This window comes from Cebus imitator, unplaced genomic scaffold (assembly GCF_001604975.1).
Source record: "Cebus imitator isolate Cc_AM_T3 unplaced genomic scaffold, Cebus_imitator-1.0 Scaffold369, whole genome shotgun sequence".
Classification (NCBI taxonomy): domain Eukaryota; kingdom Metazoa; phylum Chordata; class Mammalia; order Primates; family Cebidae; genus Cebus; species Cebus imitator.
Window position 1 is genome coordinate 1,589,579 of NW_016107684.1, and position 19,529 is coordinate 1,609,107.

Genomic DNA, 19,529 nt, shown 5'->3' on the forward strand with positions numbered 1-19,529 from the left:
CCGCCGCCGCCGCCGCCGCCGCCGCCGCCGCCCGCGCGCCTCCCCCCGCGGAGCGAGTGCGGGTCACCGGGTCACTGGGTCATTGTCTCCGCGCCCGAACCCCGAGCACCCCGTGGAATCCCCCACGTCATCATCAGAACCATCAATGAGATGCAAACATGAAAGACAAGAGGAAGAAGAAGGACCGCACCTGGGCCGAGGCTGCCCGCCTGGTACGTACCGCCCCCCACCCGCCTCCCGCCGGCCCCGCCGCTCGCCCTGCGCCGGTCCGCGGCGTCGGAGACTTCCAGCCCGAGCCGCCGCCCGCTCGCCGGGCTCCTGCTCTTTGTTATTCTGCGGGAGTGGGCTCGCCCGGGGGCCCCTGTGTGTGTGCGTGCGCGCGCGGAGGGGCGCAGCGATTATCTCCGGGAGCCCCGCGTCCGGGACCGCCCGGGACACTTCTCCCGGTACTTCGCTCTCTGGGCTTGGCTGTGCCTTCTCCACGGGTGAATTTCCGAGCGCTCGGCGCCGCTCGACTTCCCTCTCTGCCGCTCCGGAGACCTTTGTGTGGCAATTACCACTCCCTCCGGGCCCCTCCACCCCCCGGAATTTCATCAATAACTCTGTGCACAGTCTGTGTGTATGTTCGGCGTTTGTGAGTTCAAACATTTTACACGTGCATGCACGGTGTGTGTCCGACACGGACTTGTGGGGCGTGTGCATGTGGGCTAGGTGGTTGCGTGTCTGTGTGCCGTGTCGTGTGCATTATGTGTGCACACTGATACGTGCATGTTTTGTGTGGCTCCAGTTCGTTTGTGTTTGTAGGTATTGTGCTCTGCTCGATGTTTGTGTGTACATTCTGTGCACGTGTGTGCAATTTGTGTGTGTCGGGGTGTGTGTATGTTTGGTGAAGTTGGGTCAGTGTCATTTGTAGTGGGAGGTTATTAAGAGTGTACAGCTAGGTGTGTTTTACTGCTGGCTTCCTGGGCGGTGTTACTTGGCTGCTTTTCCTTTTCTTTAACCTTTCGGAGCTTACGTTTTAATCATCGAAAGAATGTCTCTATAGAAATGCCGGTTGGCAGAGGGGCGTCGACGTCTTCGGTTTGATGCATGTATATGTGTGGGTTTTTCTTTTCTTTTTTCTCTTTCTCCCCCCCATCTTCTTTTTTAAAGGACAGCTGTAAAAGGATTTTTCAAAAGGATATTTCTGTACAGTGTGTCTCGGGAATGCTAGGCATTACATTTGAAGCTAAGCCTTTCAGGGTTTTGGCTGCATAAATTAAATATTTATTCACCAACTTACTATCTGTTATAAATTGGCCAAAAGAAAGCAGACTGCATGCAGCGGGGGTTTTGAGAGGGGGGAGCAGGATGTGTTATTGGGTTGACTTTGTAAAGATTGTTTTACTATAACTGTAGTCATTTTGAAAAGCATTTGAGTAACTACATTATGCTCAAGGAGAACATTTGTCAAAAGTAATTATCTGAGTTTGGTTGAAGGGCCTTGCTCTGGTATGTATCTGGATTCTAGTAAAGGGTTTTAGATAATTGGCCCTATTGCCTAGCGAAGAAGTGACAAAGTCCTTTTTAATTGCAATCTAGTTATTGGTAGCTGGAGTGCCCAGGCCCCTTTACTTCATCTCTTAATTTTGTAGTGCTGTATGTTATCATTTCTCCCCTTATCTGTGATCCTGTTAATCGCTAAATCTCTCACTCTGCCGATGAATGGGCAGGTGATAGTGATTCTTTAATGAACTGCATCTGGAAGAGGAAACTAAGTTGTGGGGAATATGTGAGAAGTAAGCAGTAAGTGTTAAGTAGATGCCAGATTGATGTTATCACTGAGTTTTTGCTGGAGCATAGTACATTACTTATTGTTTGCTCGGCCATTAATTCAGAATTGTGTGGGGGTGTGCAAGGCTTCTGAAAATGCATTATTCAGATTCCGTGGAGTGGCAATCAAGTACTATTAGAGAGCTTCAGTGTATATTTTAAGCAAGTGAACAATGAGTTGATTTATAAATATTTAAAAATAATGATTCATGAATTAGCCATATCTGCCTGCAGAGAATTATTTAATAAATAACATTACTCTGATGGAATTTAGAGCTAACCATTGATATTCAATCAGTATATGTTACTATTCTTGAAAGTACTGTGTTTGATTTGACCTAATCATGACATATCTGTATTGATATAATTTGAAAGAGATTTTTAAGTCACAGGTTTTTGTTAAAAGTTGAATTTTCCTCTTGAAAAGTTCATTGATGTGAAAAGACACACTAGGAGTCATCAACACAAAAGAACGATAGACCAGATGTCTCTGTTTTAACCAGACATATTGAACTAGTAGTTATGGTAATTTTTCAATTTGGTTCAAGTTATTTTTCCCCTGGTAGTTGTATAAATGCATATGTGTTCAAAATGTGACAGTTAAAATACTGAATACAATTGCAAGGAATTCTATTGAAAATATTATTTTCAAAAATTTGTGATTTGTATAATTGACTTATCTTTATTTCTTATTTCATGAAGAAAGGAGAAATCAATCCATTTGGTTAATATTGATATCTGGTTATTACTATTAACCAAATTAATGTTTGGTTAATATATTTTTAAAATTTTCTTTATGATTACATGATTGCATATGAACTTGAACTCTCTTCTAAACTTGCATCATAAAATATTTTTACTTTTATAATTGATAGTATTTCTTTATACTCAATTTTTAAAAAAGATATTTTAAGCATTTCTGTGATATGGATACTATCATTTTATATTTTACAATGCTTCTGATGATTCTGCTGTTGTTGTTAGGCACTTTTAACCTTTTCTTCATCAAATGTTAAGTGAGGTGTCTGATCTTAAACGATTCAGGATAGATAGAAAATACATAACTCAATATGTGGTTTTTGCGATATATGAACTAAAGAGAGAGTACTCAAATTAACGTTAAGAATAATGATCTTCCAATTCACGCAGAGTATGTTATATAATATATATTTCTCTCGCTGGCATGTGTATGTGAGATTTTCTTGAAAGACAGGACATCAGGGGAGAGGAAATGCAAAATAGATATTATGAACTATGACCAAAAGCTTATGCATACATGTAGCTTTGCCTTCACTTAAAGAAAAATATATGTGGAAGAAGAATAATTCTTTTAGTGTCACTAAGATTTTCCAGTTTACAACAATTTCTGTTTTCTTTGTGAGAAAAGTATAGGGCTCCAAATTTGTAAACTCTTGAGTGGCAACTCTAGGGATTTTGTTTTAGATATAGATGCAGCTATCAAGCTGTATCATTTTCCTCAAAGAAATATGTAATGCTTGTATGTGTTAGGCTTGCTTAGGGTATGAAAGAAGGAATGGTGGTATAATTTGCCTGTGTTTTCAGGAATTCAGTGATTATTAACAGGCTGCCATTTTAAAACAGTAATACCACATCTTTTTTTTCCCCTTCTTTTTTCTTTCTGCCCTGCATCAGTTGCAGAAATTTCAGCCTTTAGCCTCCTCCCCTCCCCCACAGCCTTCTGCAGCAGTAGTTGTTACTTTGCACATTGCCATTTAATATGGAGTCTGCTCCCAAACCAGATGCATTTTCATCTGTTTTATCCGCTCTTCTAAGGTTGTAGAGTCTCAGAGGATCCCACAATCACATGGAAGTATCTTCTGTCTTAATATTTGTAGACCACAATAAGAATAAAATCAAAACCATAACTCATGTCGAGCTGGGGCTTTGACTTTAATCCTTTTGACTTTTATCTCAAGACATCACTCTGTTACTATAAATACAGTTTAAACCATTGTGAAAGGATCTTCATGCTTCTTTGTAAAAAATGGAGATTTGACAGGACTTTGTTTTACTCCACTAAGGGGTTTCTTTGTTACTGGCTTAACACAGAACATACTGTTATTTATATATTTATTCTAGGTTAATTCTTTTTTTGACATGCGAAAATATTGCTTTCAGAAGTGCTTTTTGATAGCTTCATCGCTTTGTTCTATAGGGAATGCTGCTTTTAGGATAATAGTTCCATGGATTAATTTCCCTGAGTTTTGTTTTATTTGTTTTATTCCTTACAATCTTTGTTTAGTCTCAGTGACACCTGAAAATAATTCTTAACTATTTCAATAGCTTTGTGCTTGGTAATATGGCTGATTTATTTACTTGTAGTTTAGATATGTTCACACAGATAATGAACATCAGTTTGTTGGTTGGTTTGTGTGTGTGTGTGTGTGTGTGTGTGTATTTTCTTGGTAGTTCAAGGTGACCTCTGGGTAAAATTTTTTAATGACGAATTCACCTCATTATTGGAAGAAAACAGGCACATAACCTTTTACAACACAGCAGGGTTACTGAAGGTTTTAAGTAAATTAAAGTTTGGTAAATTATATTGTATTAAAAATTAATCTATACTGTGCAAAAGATTCACACAGATTTCCTTTATTAATTAAAGGAAATCTGTGTGAATCTTTTGCACAGTGTAGATTCTTTTGCATAATGCATTACATTCTAAATAAATTGTTAGGGTTTCGATAAAATAAAGCTGAATGGTATTGGTGGCTGTTAAAATTTTTAAAAAGCATTTCATAGTTGTGTAATTTACTGGTTGCCGTGATTTTTGTCTTTGTATTTGAGAAATAAGTATAATTTGTCAGAAGTGATAAGCATGGTGATAGGGGAGAGTGTGTGTACTGCCTTTGACATTTTCTCACTGTGCTAATGATAGTTTGATTTTAGGTTATAGTCAGGTATTCTTAACAGTTGAAAAATTTTGACTTGTGATTTGGGGCAACCCCAAAGGTACACAAGAGCATAATTGACAATGCAGTTGGATCATGAGCATGGCTAATATAGTTTTGCAAATGTAGTTTTATTTTTAATCACTGAAATTTCAGTTGGTTTGATTCAGCTGTTTTCTGTGATCTGCACATAGCATCATTTCTTTATATCTCATCATCTCTCCTTTCAAATATGGAACCTAAATATCTGTCTTACAGTTTGAAAGATAAAAAACAGTTTAACTATCTCTGTGCCTATTTAGAATGAAAACAAGTTTGAAGTTGGATAAAAATGTACTTGAAATAATGAGTAATGTGAACTTAGACCTAGTGTTTAGGTTGTTAATTTTTTATTTTCTGCTGACATGAAAGTGAATTTTAAGAATTGATTATTTCTTAAGTTTTTCTTTTTTTTGACAAATTCCTGGGTAACATGATTTCTTAGATGTCAGAAATGGACTATTTTCTTGGTGTACTGTGGCTTTTAGACTTGTAGAGTCATTCTTGGAAGGGAATTTCACAACTGAAAAGTTAACTGATAAAATAATTGAATTCAACATTTAATAATATAATAATTTTTAAACTTCACTGAAATGCATTGGATGGAAAAGTGAAATATGGCCCCTAAACACTTTGCAGGCTACTATATATATGATTCAGATGTTGTAGGGGATACAAAGATACATCCTCAAGCAGTATAAAGTTCGGTAGAGGAACAAGAAAAAGTGGAGGATGACTGAGCAGACACTGTAGGTGACACATGAATGATCAAGCAGGTGCTTGATTACAGATTTACAGAAGGGAGAAGCTGTATGTGATGTGGTGATCGTGGAATGCTCACTGGATCAGATGAAACTTGGTTTGGCCGTGAAATATGAGTAATTTTAAGCAGGTGAAGAGAAACCATCCTAAGAAGAGAGAACGACATAGAGGTGAGGTGCCCTCTAGAAGGTAGGTTCAGGGGGAGATAAGTGGAGGAATGTAGAAATACCAGAAGACGGGGGCATAGGTACTGGGACAGAATTTTAAAAATAGAGGTATTTAAAGCCATTTTAATTCAGTGAGTTTTACTATGGGGCTAGTATAGTTAGGTGGTAATAGAAAGGAAATTAAAGACTCAATCCTCCACCCCAATCTCCCCCCCCCAACAAAGAAACACAAAACAAAATGAGTATCACTTATGTCATAAGTTTTACGATATACATTTGTACAGTGATATTGGGTGCACCAGTGGTCTGAGGTTGTTTCTGAATGTTTTCATTACTTGGTACTAAAGAGTCTGAAAACAAAATTAAATGATACAATTTAATTCTGTCTCATGTCCTTTACCAAATGAGGCAAAGTGAAAAAAAATCAGTAAATTATATACATTACATTTGTTTAAGACTTACATAGAGCACTCTGTTTGTTCCCTAAAATACTCTCTTGAGATTAGTCAGTAGCTAGACTATCTCAGTAACTAAGAGTGGTTTAATGATACACTCAATATCATCATCCTGTCTATAAAAAGCAAGGCTGGGACAATATATATGTGTGTGTATACATATGCATGCACACACATACACATATATATGCACACATTTTATATTTATATAAATACGTATGTACACACATATATATTATACACATATATATAAAATGTGTGTATGTGTGTGTGCATGTATATGTGTGTATATGTCTCTGTGTGTATATATATAAAAAATTCTTTTTCTATGCAGCCTCTCATTAAAAAAAAATATGGGTGTTTAACTGATGTGAATTTAATTGATCTGTTGCATGGAAGCGTATGGAGGACCCAAGCGTATGTCATAATTATTCCCTGCCTTTGGTTTGCCTACATATGTATTCTCCTCCCTCAGTTCCTTCCTCTCACTCTCTCTTCCTCTTTTCTTCCCTCTTCTTCTATCATTCTGCTTGAAATTATCTTCTTTTACATTTTTAACTTTTCCTTCAAAGCTCATCAGTGGCAGATCCTGGCTCATTCCTGATAGGGCCAAGAGGAGGGGCATCTGTATACAACCACTTCCAGCTATTTGCCAGCACTGAGTGCCTTGATTGTTCTGCTTTTGTCCCTGCACAGTTGGTAGCTGCCAAAATCTAGCCCTGATGGAAACTTTCCCTGAAGAGCCCTTGGGGAACAAATAGAAACATTATATGATTAGCCACATTGTTTTCATTATTAAACAAATCTTCGTAAAGGGGTAGCAATTAACAGCTTTATCAATCTGAACTTAGACACCTACCTCTCCTCTTCCCTCAGTATTCCCACTTGAAGTAGTAACAATTAACTGTTGCTGGTTTTAATGTCAGCAACTGACAACACTAAATTGGGAATAGGCACTTCTCCTGGTTGATTGACATATAGCCCTCTGACACATTTTTTGTAGTTTTAAGGCAAATTTATGCCCTGGGGTTAGCGCCAAAGGGCTTGTCAGAACATTGCCTTTAATAGCTGAAATATATAACTTAAATGACATCCAAGACCTTAGCTTTGGTGGAACTTTTAGAATCTGAGGAACTCTCCAAGGCAGTGCAATTTAGACTCAGTGGCCAGGCTTAGAAATTGTAACATTTTCCTAAATATATACGTGTATAATTTATGATACAGTTATTTATCATGGATTTATTTTGCATATCTGTAGCATAAATTAGTCCAGAGAAAACTAGATTATGATTTTTTAAAACAATTGCACAATTGGCGTTTTTGGTAAGTACAAGTATTCCATTTTTCTTTATGCATCTGTTGATTTAAAATCAGTCAATCATAATTATTTATGACTTATAGAAGGGAATAGTATGGACCCTCCATTATTCAGAAAGTGAATGGCATTTCTAAGATCCTAGTAATCATAATGTTTTAGAATGCATTTTAATAATTTTCAGGAAATAGATATTGAGATTGGATCTTTGGGTTTGTTTTCCAGCTTAGTTATAGAGAGTCATGATATAATGAGGCTGTTGTTTATCCTTCATATTTTTATGTCAAAAATAAATTATTACCATATGTAATCTGCACATATATCAAATCCTTGTTGACATAGCCACAGAACTAAGTCACTGTCTGGAACATCAGGAATCTTTGTGACCCTCTACTCCTACCACCACTCCAAATATGCACACAACAAATAATGCTTATTTTAACAAGTATATTTAAAAAAATTGTCTGCCTTTTTTAAAAGAGGCAAAGTTTTCAACCTTGTAATTAGAAATTGTCGCAATATTTTTCTTTTTGTTTTTTGCCCCTCTCATTTGTAAATCTTAGAACTTCAATTAATTTTAAAAATTAGATTTCTTGATAGTTTCATTGTTCTCTATCACTTTTAACTCTTTCCTGCTCACTTGAGTGTCCCCTTCTCTCAGTTTCCCCTTTAGCGTTGGTGTATTTCAGGATGATTCCTCACCCTCCTCTTTATTCTCGTTGCCCCACACCCTTGGCCAGCTTGCTCAGCCCAATGTAAGTCTTCTCTGATGAGGATGTCAACCCTGATATTTCCTCTGAATTTCAGGGTTTTGCTAATAATTAATTTTGTCTGTCTTCATTTATTGTGGATATTTCAAATGAAATTTATCCAGTTCATTTGAACATTTATTGGATACTTTCAACAGTCATGCATTGGACAAAGAAGAATGTGGCAGCATTCCTGTCTGGTAGGGGCTTATCTATGTGTCCCTAAGCACATGGTGTCCAGAGAAAGTGGTGGATTCTGTCTTCCAAATATAGCTCACATTTAACTCCTCCTCTTTTTATTCACTACATCTTACCTAGTTTTGACCTTCCAAATAGTTGTGTCTCTGATCTCTTTTCCAAATCTTACTTACTAAAGCCATAGTTATTTTTCAAGAACACATATAATCTTACTGAATCATTTTTGTTTAAAACGTTTGTGATAACTTTTAACCTAAAGTACCCTAGGTCATAAGAAACCCTTTTCAATACTGACAATACTTTTTAAAAGTCATAAATTATTGCATTTTCTAATACTATGCAGAATTTATCATGTTTTATTTGTTATACACCACACCACCTCTCCCATCTTGTAGCAATTTCTACAACCTTACATTTATGTTATATTCTTTTAAAACACATAAAATTGGTTATTTTTAACATTGATTACATTTATCAACTTATTTAATCAACTTCTATTTTCAACTTTTCTTATATCACACTCTTCTTTCTAAATTGCTCTTAATAGCTTTTAAATTTTTATGTGAAGGTCTCTGGGTAGCAAACATTCTTAGTTTTTGTATGGTGAAATGTTTTTGTTTTGCCTTCACTTTTAAAAACTATTCTTTACTAAACTTTTAAATTTTGAGATACAGATTCACATGCAGTTATAAAAATTAGAAAAGAAAAGGATGTACCGTCTACTGAAATCCTTCCTACTCTCAAAAAATTGAACTGGAATGCAGTCAAGACTGGGTACAAAAGTAGTTAAAAGGCACCCTTTTGAAACAATATCTTCTGAATTTGTAGATTATAATTCCAAAAAAAAAAAAAAAAGAGAAACTTAGTAGGAAAAAACAAAAAGATCTCATGTTATCCTCACCTTTGAATGATAATTTATCTAGTTATAAAAATCTACTGATAATTTTTTATCCTTAGTACTTTGGAAATGTTTCTTTGGCATGTGAGGTTCTGATTTACTGTGAGTTAAATTGTTAGTCTTAAAGAGGTATAATACACGTTGTAGCTGATAGTTGCTACATGTTCGCTTTATTTTTGAAGTTTACAGTTTTAATATTCTGTCTCAATGTTTATGGTTGGATTTATTTTTATTCTACTTAGTGTGTTTCTGTGTATATGGACACGCTCGTGTGTGTGTGTGTATGCTTTAAAATATGGATCATGCTGTGTTTATAACTTACTTATTGATTGCATTTTATCCCTGTCAGTCTGTGAATTATTTGAAATATCCTAAGATCCCCCTTAACATCTAGCAGATCAGCATATCTAGCTTATGGGTTGGGAATGATGATACAAGAACAATGGGGAAACAATGTGGAAAGGACTCCCCTAATACTGTATAGTATACAGTGATGAATTTATTGGTTTCATTCATCAGAATTATAGATTGCAGGCATCAGAACACAACTTCTAAATTAAGTAGAAAAGGAGCAGGTTTTCTTTTTGGAGGCCATGCTTCAAGAATAGTCTACTTGGAATATTGCTGTGGGCACTAATACCATCAATAATGATCACCACCATGACCCGGTGCTTTTGCATGGGACACTGCCATTGTTACCAGTGTGTCACGAATAGTCTCATAATTTGCTATATTTGCACTCCATGTTGAAGATTAAAATACACATTCAGAAGAATGAAACTGGCAGACTCTAGGTCTCATATCTGTACCTTAGCTGCTTAGCTGTAGTGAAAATATCTCCACGTGCATTTTCATAGCAAGAATAAAGTCCGCAAGATTAAGGCTAAATGCCTTATCTCTTTCCCACTCCCAGTAAGTCTTCTCCCCGTTTCTTCCATCTCCCAGTAAAGCCACCACCATTTCTACATTTGTTCAAGCCATAAGCCCTCTTGTCAGTGTTATACCTTCTTATATTTTTGTCTTATATCCAGTAAATCACTGACTTTAGACACCTTCATCTTTTTTCTTCTACTCTTCAGATCCTTGTTTTTATATATACCCATTTCCACTCTCATTTACCTCAATGCAGGCTGTTATATGGGTTAGGGAGACAGTGTAAATTAATGATGGACCTAAGAGTCAGGAAGATTTGAGTTTGAGTCCAAATTCTGCCACTAACTATGTGTTTGACCTTGAGAAATTTATATAACATCTCTCAATTTTACTTCCATTGTCTAATAAAGGAATAATAATAATATCTACCTTAAAGAGTGGTTGGAATATTTAAGATAATGTGCACAGTGTAGTTTTGTGTCTCACATTATAAGATGCCAGTTAATGTAAGTATCTGGTAGCTTCCATCTTATGAAGTTCCTGCGACAACTTTGTAATTTGTTTCACTGACTCTAGACTTGCCTCCACTGAGGATCATTCTTTTTGCATTTGTAATCATTATTTAAAAGTGAAACTTGTTCATGGTACCCGCATAGAGTCTAAGTCCCTGTAGGAAATAGATAGCATTACCCTCAAGGGGTGATTAAAGAAAGTTAGGGCACAGTAAAAGAAAAGATCAGGATATGTGAGGGGAAAAAAGTCTTGTTACGATTTTCAAATTAAGATAACTGTTGTCTGGTACATTGATTACAACACAGATTGGAAATGTTTGCGAGGTAAATAATCCCCTTTATACGTGCTAGTAAACAATTCTTAAACTTGTTGTCATAACCTCTTTTAAGAGTATAGGAATTTGATATGATGGAATAACCTTAGTATATCAATCTTAATAATGCTTTTATCACTAAATAATAAAAACGGCAATAAGAATTAATAATGATTGGGTACTTATATGCTTGATGCTGAACTAAACTTGTTATATGCATTATATTGCTTAATCCCATGAGTAAACCTAGGGGACATTTTATAATACTATTCACATTTGTCAAATGTAGAAATTGAGATTTAGTCTGTGTATTAGTTGAGTTTCTCCCAGTTACAAGTGAAACAAAATTTAACTCAAACCAGTTTAAGAAAAAAGGCTCACATAACTGAGAAATCCAGGAATGTACTTCAGTTGTAGGTGATATAGGGACTTAGAGAATGTCATCAAGGTATTTGCTTTCTATTTTTTTGTCTTTGTTTTTTTTCTTGGCTTCATATTGTAGGCAGGGTTCTATTTAGGTATTGGACAAGATAAGATGGCCACTGGCACCACTTATGTGTGTTGTCCAACCTTAGCCACAACAGCCTAAAGACAAATCTCAGTGTCTTTTCCTCTCCCCAGCCCATATCTCTCTCTCAGTTTTTAATGCCAATCTCAAAGAAGATTTTACTTTATCCATGCTTGGCTGATATGCCCATTCCTGCACCAACTGCAGTGGCCAAGATCAGGTATCACTGTTGATTGCAACACAAGGATCGCATAGAGAAGAGGAAAATTACACAAAAGCACCAATAAAAGGCAAATGGAAAGTATGCTGGAAAAACAAATTATAAATGACATTGCCTTTGCTATATAGAGGATGAATTACCTAGCTTAGCTGGTAAATTGTGGAGGAATGATTCAAATTCATGTCTGCCTGACTTTAGACTTAAGTGTTCTAATGTAGGTACTCCTCATTCATTGCTTCTGGTATTATTTTTACGATAGTTATTTTACACTAAAGATATGTTGAAGCTCAGGCAGCCATTATGAATAACCTAAATATCTCTTTGGCCTGTTTCTACTGAAACCTACTTTCCTGATTTAGAGGCCAGAAGTTACCATGGATGATTTCTGTTCTGTTTTCCCCTACAGACTAGTTTCTTTCTGGTTATATATGAATAGTCTATATAGAATATTTATAATATAGTTTGACACAATTTAGGATCCAAGTACTATTTAGATCTTAACAGACTAAAATATATATTTCTTCGTGAAGCTTCCAGGTACCTTCTGGATACAAGTAAATATTTTTATTCACTCTTTAAAATGTCCAAGTTTTCTTCCCTTTGTTGATCATAATCCTTAGATGATACTAACTTACCAAAGAGAACAAACATTTCTTCCCCATGGAATAAAGCCTCACACATTTCTCTGAATATTGAGATTGGTTCAGCATCATATATGATTCCTTATTTCATGTAGAAAGTTATGGACATCACAGTCTTATTGTTGCCATTTTCTGTTTATTCATTTGACAACGTTTCTTCTTCCCTAGAGCCCAAATGAATCAAATATAGTGTTTCAGAAAAATGTTTTCTCTCCTTCTCCCTCTTTTTAACACATTTTACTTATCTTTGTGGAAATTTATCTGTACCTTTTCAGCTTGGAAAGTAGATGGTTCTGAGAATTGATGTTTTTTCATGCTCAGCCCTGGGCAGAGTTGCTACTATTTAAAAACACGTTTAGTCTGGATCCACCAGGATCTTTAATGTGAGAATGAGAAAAAGAAATACGCTATTGAATATAAACAAAAATATTATCTTCTTATTCTCATCCTTTCTTCAATTTTTATTTCTTTGTCATTTTTTTTGCTAATGGTGTGTTTATAAACCAAGTGCCAGTAACTAAATAGAAATAGATGGACTATCAGCAGGAAAAAGAAAAGTGCATGCATAAATTTAGATATTGCATTTCCTTTCAGTCTTCTAATGGCACTACTTATTATTTTTTGGAATTTACTATTTTCTGAGCTCAACTTCCTATATGAGTAGGAAATGTCCTCATGAAAGTTAAACACATTTTTTTCATTGGTTAAAAGCTTTAGTGGAGAATGAAGCCCTTAATTAATAGAGTCTACCCTCTCCTGTCTTTGTATGGAATTTTATCTTTTATCTTCCTGGTGCTAGGTGCTAGTGGTAGGCAGTTCAGGTGGGAAAATCACCTCTAAGCAAGGTATCATCTAGAGAAATGGGTGATGGGAGAAACAATTAATAGAACTTTGATAAAACAGTGTTTGAAGTTTTTTTCTTGTGTGTTTGTACGTACATGTTTATATTAGATAGACTCTACAAGGAAAAAATGGTCTTCTACTAAGTTAATTAAATAAAGATTTTTCTCTGTTTTTAAGACATGAGCAAGTAGATATTACCTTATAATCATTAGGTTGGTGTACAGTTATTTTGTTTTCCTCCTTAGGGACAGGTGGTAGCATTGAATTTCTTTGCTGCCTTGAATTAGGCATAACCATTTCTGTTTTATTATATCTGACCTGCAACTTTTAAGGGCCGGTGTTTTATTCACTTTATTTCTTTCCTTGTTGTATTGATCACAGAAGCCAGTGACAAGATGAAATTTCAGTTAACCTGGTTCTTGGCTGGACATGTAGATGTCAGTGAGAATAAGCATTTGTTTCAATCTACCGAGATTTTGGGGTTGATTTTTACTGTTGCATGTATCTGCCTATCTTGACAGATTCGATCTTTATACGAAAAACAGGTGTTTTTATTCCAGGCCACCCTATACTTTTGTTTATGAGACACTAAAATATGTAATTACATGCTTCAGAGATCTGTTAGGAAAACAAGGTTAAAGTCCCTTTTTTTTTCCCTTCTCCATTATGTTAAATTGATTTGTAAAATCTTCCTTTCCAGTATGTTGTTTTGTTACTTTAAACCTGTAAAAAAAAATGTTGTTTTAAACCGGTAAAAAAATTTTTCATTACAAGGAAAGTCTTTTCGTATTTCATCTTAAGATAATCTTGTTTATATTTCTGCCTTATAAAATCACTGCCTTTCCTCCCATTTTTCTATCGAGGAGGAAAGTATTTTAACCAGAGAGAGTAGAACAATCATTGTTAACAAGGAATTTAATTCCAAGATTGTTGAAAAGATAGAGAAAGGGCACCTGGATATTTTAAGTGAGTTCAAGTTCCCAAGTTAAGACAAATTGTGTTTCATTGAAAAGGTATGGCAAGATTTCCACACCACTGAGAAGGGGAAAGCAGACACTGTAATAATACTTCTTTCTTTCTTCCTTCATTTCTTTTCTCCCCCTATGCCCACATTTTTTTTGGCCTAGGGGAGAACTGGGAGAGAAGCACCCCCAACAGCAGATTATATTTCCCAGCCTGTCTGTCTCAGAGATTTCAGTCTATGTTTCCTATCCATTGAGGGCTCAGTTACCCTGGGGCTTTTTCCCACCAGTTTCCACTCTTCCCTAGATATCCTATACAGAAACTCCTGGCAGCTCACAGACTCCCCATTGAGCCTAACCCCTTCATGTAGGAAAGTGGGGAAAAATGAAGAAATCTGGTCTTGAAAGTCTGCAGACTTTCATACCACAAGGAATGTGTTGACCACATGCATATTAAATCAGATGAACTATGTTTGTCCAGTCCTTCAACTTATTGATATTCAGCCATATCTGTTCCATGTTGTAAACTTAAAACCTCAAAACCAGGAAATTTTCCCCAATCCTCCTTGCCACCAGGGATGAAGTTGTAAATAAACAGTCCCTTATATCTTAAATTGTAATTTTGTTTATGGTATAATGTATCTGTAGGAGACATTGATTTTCACAGCAAATTCCTTTATTTTTAAAAATTTCAGCCTCGATATGATTATGCAGCCACTGAAATATTACTATAGGTGAGGCTATCTCTGAATTGCTAAGGTCACGAAACAAAGTCTCATTTTTTTGTTTTAATTTCCCATAATATGGAGCTGATGTATTTTACATTTATATCCTCTATGTACTGGAATACCTACAGATTATCCAGATGTTTGTATTATTGTATGTCCTCTATACTTGACGGCAGGCATAGTTATATTTTAAACCTGAATGCAAGTGTAATAAGCACTCTTAAAATTTTTTCTGTAGATAGCTTGCATTGAGAGGATGGATTCCTTGTGGGCCTAAACCCTACTGTCTGTGGTTGAGCAAATATGAGAACAACATCTGGCCTAATTTATCTTTAGGCAAAATTTAATAATGCTGAATGGCAACCGCTGGGAAAAATCTAAGTAAGACTTGATGTGAGTCCTAATTTAGTGTTGGCTAATAGATAACTCTTGCTTTTCAAAGGAATGGGTATTTTGATCACATCAAAGTTAATTTTTCTTCCTTCTGTCATCAAAATGTGGTATTGTAGTATAATGAGCACCCAGCCTGGTTGTAAGCAGAACTCAGCTGTAAAATCAGGACTAAGGAAGGCTAGGAAGCAACAGGGACTATCTGATTTCATGCAGAATCTTTTGTTGGCAAAGGCAAGTTTGAATACTCCATTAACTTATCAAAGAGATCCAGCCCCTATTTCATATCAACAAATACTGGCTGATTGAATTCAGTCCTGCTTGCTTATAAATATACGTAATTCCTCTAGCCTACAGTTTAAGAAGAAAGACCAGAAAGAAGGGTTAAACTTGGGAGGATTGGAAAACTTGGCTAATATTAAGGTAGGTAGTACATCAGGAAACATGTAGAAATATTTGCCCTGAATTCATTTAGCATAAATCTTAAATTTTTTTTTTTAATATAAATGGGGTCTCACTATTTGAGAACTCTGGACCTCAAGTGATCCTCCCATCTTGGCCTCCCAAAGTTCTGGGCTTACAGGTATGAACCACCATGCCTGGCCTATTTAGCACAAATCTTGATGTAGATATTTTAATTATATCACAAATAAGTATAGTAAATCAGGGTGGGAGTACTTTGACTTGATTTGTAGTATAAACCATTACAGTAAATATTTATGCATGACTCAAATTGGAAACAGGGACACCCATTTCACTTAAGTCTACTGGTCTGTAGGAAGCCTGTGGTCTAAATTCTAAACTCTTAGGACACCTGCTTCAAATTTTAAAAATGTTTGTCCTCTTTTTGAAGCCTTGGAATCAGGAATTTCTTCAGCGATTACTCATCAAAATTCTAGGTAAAGAACTTTTACCACTAGAATTATTTATAGATTTGTCCATGGACTCCTATTGCTGTAAAATGTTTAATTTTCTAGATATTATGTCTGGATGGATCAAGTGCATATTTAGCCAAGAAGCATACTCTGCTTCTCAGAATTTTTGATCATTAAGAATTTGATTTGCCAGTGATGAGGTTTTAGGAATTTCTATGTTTCTGTTAATCTAAAGGAAGCAGATGAATTAGCATCTGACTTAAAAAGCATTTATTGTATATTTTGTATCCTTTTAAAATATCCTATGTTCGTGTCCTTTGTAGGGACATGGATGAACCTGGAAACCATCATTCTCAGCAAACTGACACAAGAACAGAAAATCAAACACTGCGTATTCTCACTCATAGGCGGGTGTTGAACAATGAGAACACATGGACACAGGGAGGGGAGCATCACACACTAGGGTCTGTTGGGGGGAACTAGGGGAGGGACAGCAGGGGGTGGGGAGGTGGGGAGGGAAAACATGGGGAGAAATGCCAGATATAGGTGATGGGGAGGAAGGCAGCAAACCACACTGCCATGTGTGTACCTATGCAACAATCTTACATGTTCTTCACATGTACCCCAAAACCTAAAATGCAATAAAAAATAAAAAAAAGTATCCTCTGAAAGGAATCAACTGTGGGCTCAATAATTAGTCTGATGAACACATTAGTCATGAACCTGTGGTCATCTAACCGATTTAATGAAAAGGAGAATTTATTGGAAGACTCATAAGTTATAAGCCATTGCAGGAAAATGAGAGGCTCTAGGTAATACTTGGAAAGTAAGAATCAAAGTAGCTAGGACTCCCCCATCTTCTCTCTGCACAGAATGCTTATTTTCTGAGCCTGGCTCACATGCCTACAAACATAGCTTCCAGCAAATCTCAGACTCTTCTCATATAGTATCATTACCAGAAAGTACTCAAGATGTGTTTTCTTGAGTTCTAAGGTTGTACATCCTGGAGAAGATTAATGATTGGCTATCCTTGGGTACCCAACCCCAGCCATCCCTCCTGCCCATCCTTAATAGGCAGTTCTTCAGGAATTGCCTGTTCCTGAAGGAATATGACAGGAATGTGTCAGCTGTCAGGAATATGACAGCTTCCATTCAAACCAAAATGAGAAAGAGCATTCTTCCAAAGAAGGAAGTAGGGAATTGTGCACAGACAACAATAAACTGAGTACATCAATTCTTTCTTGTCATTTTGTTGTCTTCTTTTTTTTTTTTTCATTAGGCAAGTATTACACACCTACCATGTCCTTGGTACTAGAAATATAGCAGCAAACACATATACAGAAATATCAAGATGACAACAATGCCATGGAATCTGAATTATAATACCACCACTAGAAACAGGGTAGGCAGGGGCCATTTCTATATAGCATAGATTAGCATTTTGAATGAATATGAAAGCAGACATATGGCTTCATTCCTTTTATTTTTTATTTTATGTATGTATATGTGTATGTATGTTTGTATTTTTTTGAGATGGAGACTTGCTCTGTCACCCAGGCTGGAGTGCAGTGGCATGATCTCAGCTCGCTGCAACCTCTATCCCTCAGGTTCAAGTGGTTCTCCTGCCTCAGTCTGCTGAGTAGCTGGGATTACAGGAGTTTGCCACCTTGCCCCGCTAATTTTTATACTTTTAGTGGAGATGGGGTTTCACCATCTTGGCCAGGCTGGTCTTGAGCTCCTGATCTTGTGATCCACCTGCCTTGGCCTCCCAAAATGCTGGGATTACAGGCATGAGCCACCATGCCCGGCCCTTTCCTTTCATTGTAAATCTATTTCTAAGTAAATTAGATGCTTGCCACCTTCCCTTTCCCCACTGTAGTAAGCCAGAGAATAAGTGTCTCCAGCAATGGTAAAGGCGTATTTTATTGTATTTCATTTTGGTATATGTGTGTCCTTGGTAAAAATATTTGTTAATGAATTATTGAGGTGGTGGTGCAGTTGTCCATCTATAGTCAGGAGAAAAGAGTTACCATTAACTGACAAAATAAACATCATTGTCTGTCATTCTTCAACATTTAAGTGGGCGGAAACAAATAATTTCATATAACAAAGTCATTTTATACAATTATCTAAAGATACATTTTACAACATAATTTCTTCTGGCAGATACATCTGGATGCTGTGTCATTTCAGACTAGTTTGTGGGAATAACATTGAATAGTTTTTCTGACTCAGATTGAATGATGAGTAATGCTTGCTTTGGAAAAATTTCAGTCTTCCTGTACTTTATTTTCTTCACTATGATTACACTATAAGACATATAACTGTTTCAGTTGTTGGTTGAGTATTCACATTTTTGCTTCTGAGTTGACCTTCTTTCTGTCTGTCTGTTTCATTCATTCATTCATTCATTTTGAGACAGGGTCTGGCTCTGTTACCTAGGCTGGAGTGGAGTGGCACAATCGTGGCCCACTGCAATCTCCACCTCTCAGGTTCAAAAGATCCTTTCACCTCAGCCTCCTGAGAAGCTGGGACTACAGGCACATGCCACCACCCCCAGCTAATTTTTATATATTTTTTTGTAGAGACAGGTGTTTCACCATGTTGACCAGGCTGGTCTCAAACTCTTGAGCTCAAGCAGTCAGTCCATTTTGGCCTCGCAAAGTGCTGGGATTACAGGCGTAAGCCACTGCACCTGGCCTGAGCTGACTTTTAAATCAGCTTTTAACAACTGTATAATTTATATAATATGTACATAAGTCATATAAATTACATAATATGTAGAGTGTCCAGGGTTTCAATTCTTAATGCTAATATTTTTATGTGACTGGACCGTGGGTGGGACTTTATGGGTACGTGTATATGTACGCCACAGACACTGGAATATATGCATCCTCTGATGTATTTTTCTTTAACATGTTTATTTTTACTTAGCACTTTCTCATGTCTGTACATAGTTTCTTATTCCTTACTTATTCTTTCTATTATTTTATTGTATGTACCTTCATTTATTGAACCTTCTCCCTCTTTATTTTACTGCATTTCATTATTTTGTAGGCGTAATCTCATATAATGCTGCTTTGTACATGAAAGATAGGCTGTTTGGCCGGGCGCGATGGCTCACGCCTGTAATCCCAGCACTTTGGGAGGCCAAGGCGGGTGGATCACGAGGTCAAGAGATCAAGACCACCCTGGTCAACATGGTGAAACCCCATCTCTACTAAGAATACAAAAAATCAGCTGGGCATGGTGGTGCATGCCTGTAATCCCAGCTACTCAGGAGGCTGAGGCAGGAGAATTGCCTGAACCCAGGAGGCGGAGGTTGCGGTGAGCCGAGATTGCGCCATTGCACTCCA

At 36.6% G+C, this 19,529-nt stretch overlaps 1 protein-coding gene across 1 annotated transcript in view; it reads left to right on the forward strand.

The window, feature by feature from the left end:
* Positions 1-17: 17 nt before the first annotated feature.
* ASXL3 (ASXL transcriptional regulator 3) overlaps positions 18-19,529 on the forward strand; it is a 171,538-nt gene continuing 152,026 nt past the window's right edge. The window contains 1 exon segment of the mRNA XM_017507138.2: positions 18-212. Coding sequence (XP_017362627.1) covers positions 159-212 — 54 coding nt within the window. The 5' untranslated portion in view covers positions 18-158.